The sequence below is a fragment of the Geospiza fortis genome, unplaced genomic scaffold (assembly GCF_000277835.1).
Source record: "Geospiza fortis unplaced genomic scaffold, GeoFor_1.0 scaffold180, whole genome shotgun sequence".
Taxonomy (NCBI): domain Eukaryota; kingdom Metazoa; phylum Chordata; class Aves; order Passeriformes; family Thraupidae; genus Geospiza; species Geospiza fortis.
In genome coordinates, this window is record NW_005054452.1 from 1,616,592 (window position 1) to 1,619,651 (window position 3,060).

Consider the following 3,060-nt stretch of genomic DNA (forward strand, 5'->3'; position numbering starts at 1 on the left):
AGAGAGGACAGAGCGGGGCTCTGTCAGTGGTGGCGAGGGACAGGACAAGGGGCTGTGGGCACACAGTGACCACAGGAGGGTCCCTCTGAACAGCAGGGAACACTTTTTGGCTGTGGGGGTCACCAGGTGCTGATACAAATTGCCCAGGGAGGTTGTGGAGCCTCCTCCATGCCTGAAGATAGACTCAGACTTTCTCTGGACACAGATGGGCAACCAGCCCTGTATGACCCTCTCTGCTGGTTTCTGCTCTGCCTCAGAGGGAAGGGAGTCCCAGTGCTGAGCAGGTCCTTTCCCTGGAGAGCTCAGCATCTCCTTCCTCTGCCCCAAACCAGGCCATGGCAGAGGGTGGAGCTGGCTGTCCTTGTCCCAGCCTGGTGCACTGTGCTCCCCTTCCCTTATCTCTGTCTCCCACTTGGGGCTTGGTGACTCCCCAGTTAAAGGCCATACAGGTTATCCCAAATCTCAGATGGTTTTGTTCTGTTCCAGATGAGTTCAACCGAGTAATCATTCCAGTGAAGAGAGGGGAAGAGAACACAGACTATGTAAACGCTTCCTTCATTGATGTGAGTCTTCTCCAGTCTTCTTCCCATCTTCTCCCAATGGAAACCACCTCATTCTGCTTCCTTTGGGAAGAATTTATCCCAAACACCCATTTTATGGGTTTTGTACAGCTCCCTCCCTGTGACTTTGCTTTGTATCACTGGATGGTGCTGGTTTCTTTCTCCAAGAACCACCCACGTATATCCAGCTCCTTGTGGGAGAGGAGAGTTGGAACCTGAGCAGAACTTCCAAATCCTGAGCTCATTTCTGCCCCTCTGGGCTCTGCTGATGGCTGTGAAGAAAGGATCCATGTATCCATGGAAATAACACTGGCCATTTGATCAGAAAACATCCACCAGATTAGCTTAGGGAGCAATACACAATCCCAAAACCTTGGAGAGGAGCCAGGTCAATCCCATTACACCTGTCTGGGTGGTGGCAGGAGGAGAGGCAGGGAGGTTAAGTGCTGTCCTCACTCTGAGGAGGAGATAAGTGATTGCACATTCTTCTCTCCTGAGCAATCCTGTGGGCTCCAGAGAGACATCTCAGATGAGTATTGATCTCCATGCAGTGATGCCAGTGCTGGCCAAGGCACAGACCCTGCTCTTTTCCAGCCCAATTTCTGTTTTCCTCTCCTAATGACACAGGGCTCTTTTTTATTCCCCCAAAAAGGCAATCGCTTTAGTTTGCTCACTAAAACCAGTTTATTGCCAGTTCTAACATCCCTAATTAATTGTCCCCCCAAATCTCCTTTGCTGGCTGCCTGCTGTGGCTGTGGGAGCAGCCAGGAGCAGCTGCCTTGTTGTGCATCCAGATCAGAAAATTTCCATGGCACGTAAGCAATTTGGGCTGAGGATTCAATTTCCTGCCTCTGCTGAACTTTGCTTAAATGACAAACTCCAAATGACGAAGCATCTGCAGTCACAGTCTGCAGGGAGGGCACAGGGCAGTCACAGGGGTTTGGAAACAAAAACTCTTTGTGGCTGTGGAAGAGCCAGAGTCATCCAGCCTTCCTGCTGGTTTTCACAGATCATAGAATGGTCTGGCTTGGAAGGGACCTCAAAGATCATCCAGTGCTGTTTAGTTTTGCTTGCTTCTTCCAAAAATCCCTGTGACATTTTCGGGATCCCCTGTGGCAGGAAGGAAATGATGAATCTGACTCCATGTTCTTAGAAGGCCAATTTATTATTTTATTATGTTACATTAAGGAATGCTATACCAAATTTATACTAAAGAATAGAGAATGGATACTTACAAAAGGTTTAACAAGATAATAATAAAAACTTGTGACTGACTCCTCAGAGTCCGACACAGCCTGACCATGATTGGTCATTAAGTCAAAACAATTCACATGTTGGATAAACAATTTCCAATCACATTCCAAAACAGCAAAACACAGGAGAAGCAAATGAGATAATATTGTTTTCATTTTTCTCTGGGGCTTCTCAGCTTCCCAGGAGAAGAAATCCTGGCAAAGGGATTTTTCCAGAAAATATGATGGTGACAAATCCCAAATAAAAATCATACCTGGAGTACTTTGAGTTAAGGCAAAGCTCTGCTCCAGAACTTTCAATATTGCTTAGGTGTGCTGGAAACTCAAATGGATAAAGCTATGTGTGTGTAGGGGGTGTGATCCTCCCAAAATGGAACTGAGCTTGGTGGGCCAGCTGTGTCCACGAGGTTCCTGCTGCTGGTGCACTGACCCTGCTCCCAAATTCCAGGGTTATCGCCAGAAGGATTCCTACATCGCCAGCCAAGGACCGCTGCAGCACACGATAGAGGACTTCTGGAGGATGATCTGGGAGTGGAAATCCTGCTCCATAGTGATGCTGACAGAGCTGGAGGAGAGAGGCCAGGTAAGTTCCTGGGTTATCTGCACTAAACACCAGGGAGATAAAGAAATGAAGGAACAGAAGGAGTTTGGAATGGGATGATCCTTAGGGTCCCTTCCAGCCCAAACCAGGCTGTGATTCTGGGAGTTTGTGAAGCCTGTGGGATCCCACTGTTAGCATTCAGAAACACATAATCACAGAATGATTAAATGCAGGGGCTTTTATTGAGGAGCTCTGGGTGTCAGGGGTACAGACCTAAAGCTGACTCCAACATGGTCTCTCCAACACATTTTTATACCCTTATCTTTATATAACTACATAATAATTATTAAACTTATATTGTTCTATTGTATGCATTGATCTCATCCAAGCATGGATTCTTGTAATCTCCATCAAACCCCCCAAACATAATTTCTCATGATTCTTGTTACTGTGAGGGGTCCCAGTTGTTAGTTTTTCTGGGTCTGGATTGAAGGCACTTGAGACAGTAATTCATGTTCAGACTCAAGTGTTTATTATTTCTTATCACTAAAACAGCTTCACCCCTGTGAGTTTGGCAGCTTTTCATTAGAAGGCACAAAATGGCCAACAATCTCTTGTTACAAGGTCTTTTAAGACTAAACTATCCAATTAAGAACTGACAACTAGATTATTTCCCTTTTAACCCAATAACTGATCCCACAGAGCT

At 46.3% G+C, this 3,060-nt stretch overlaps 1 protein-coding gene across 1 annotated transcript in view; it reads left to right on the forward strand.

Annotated features, from left to right (window-relative positions):
* The window catches only part of PTPRA (protein tyrosine phosphatase receptor type A), a 97,447-nt gene that overhangs the window by 89,882 nt on the left and 4,505 nt on the right, over positions 1-3,060 (forward strand). The window contains 2 exon segments of the mRNA XM_005427753.2: positions 487-563; positions 2,262-2,396. Coding sequence (XP_005427810.2) covers positions 487-563; positions 2,262-2,396 — 212 coding nt within the window.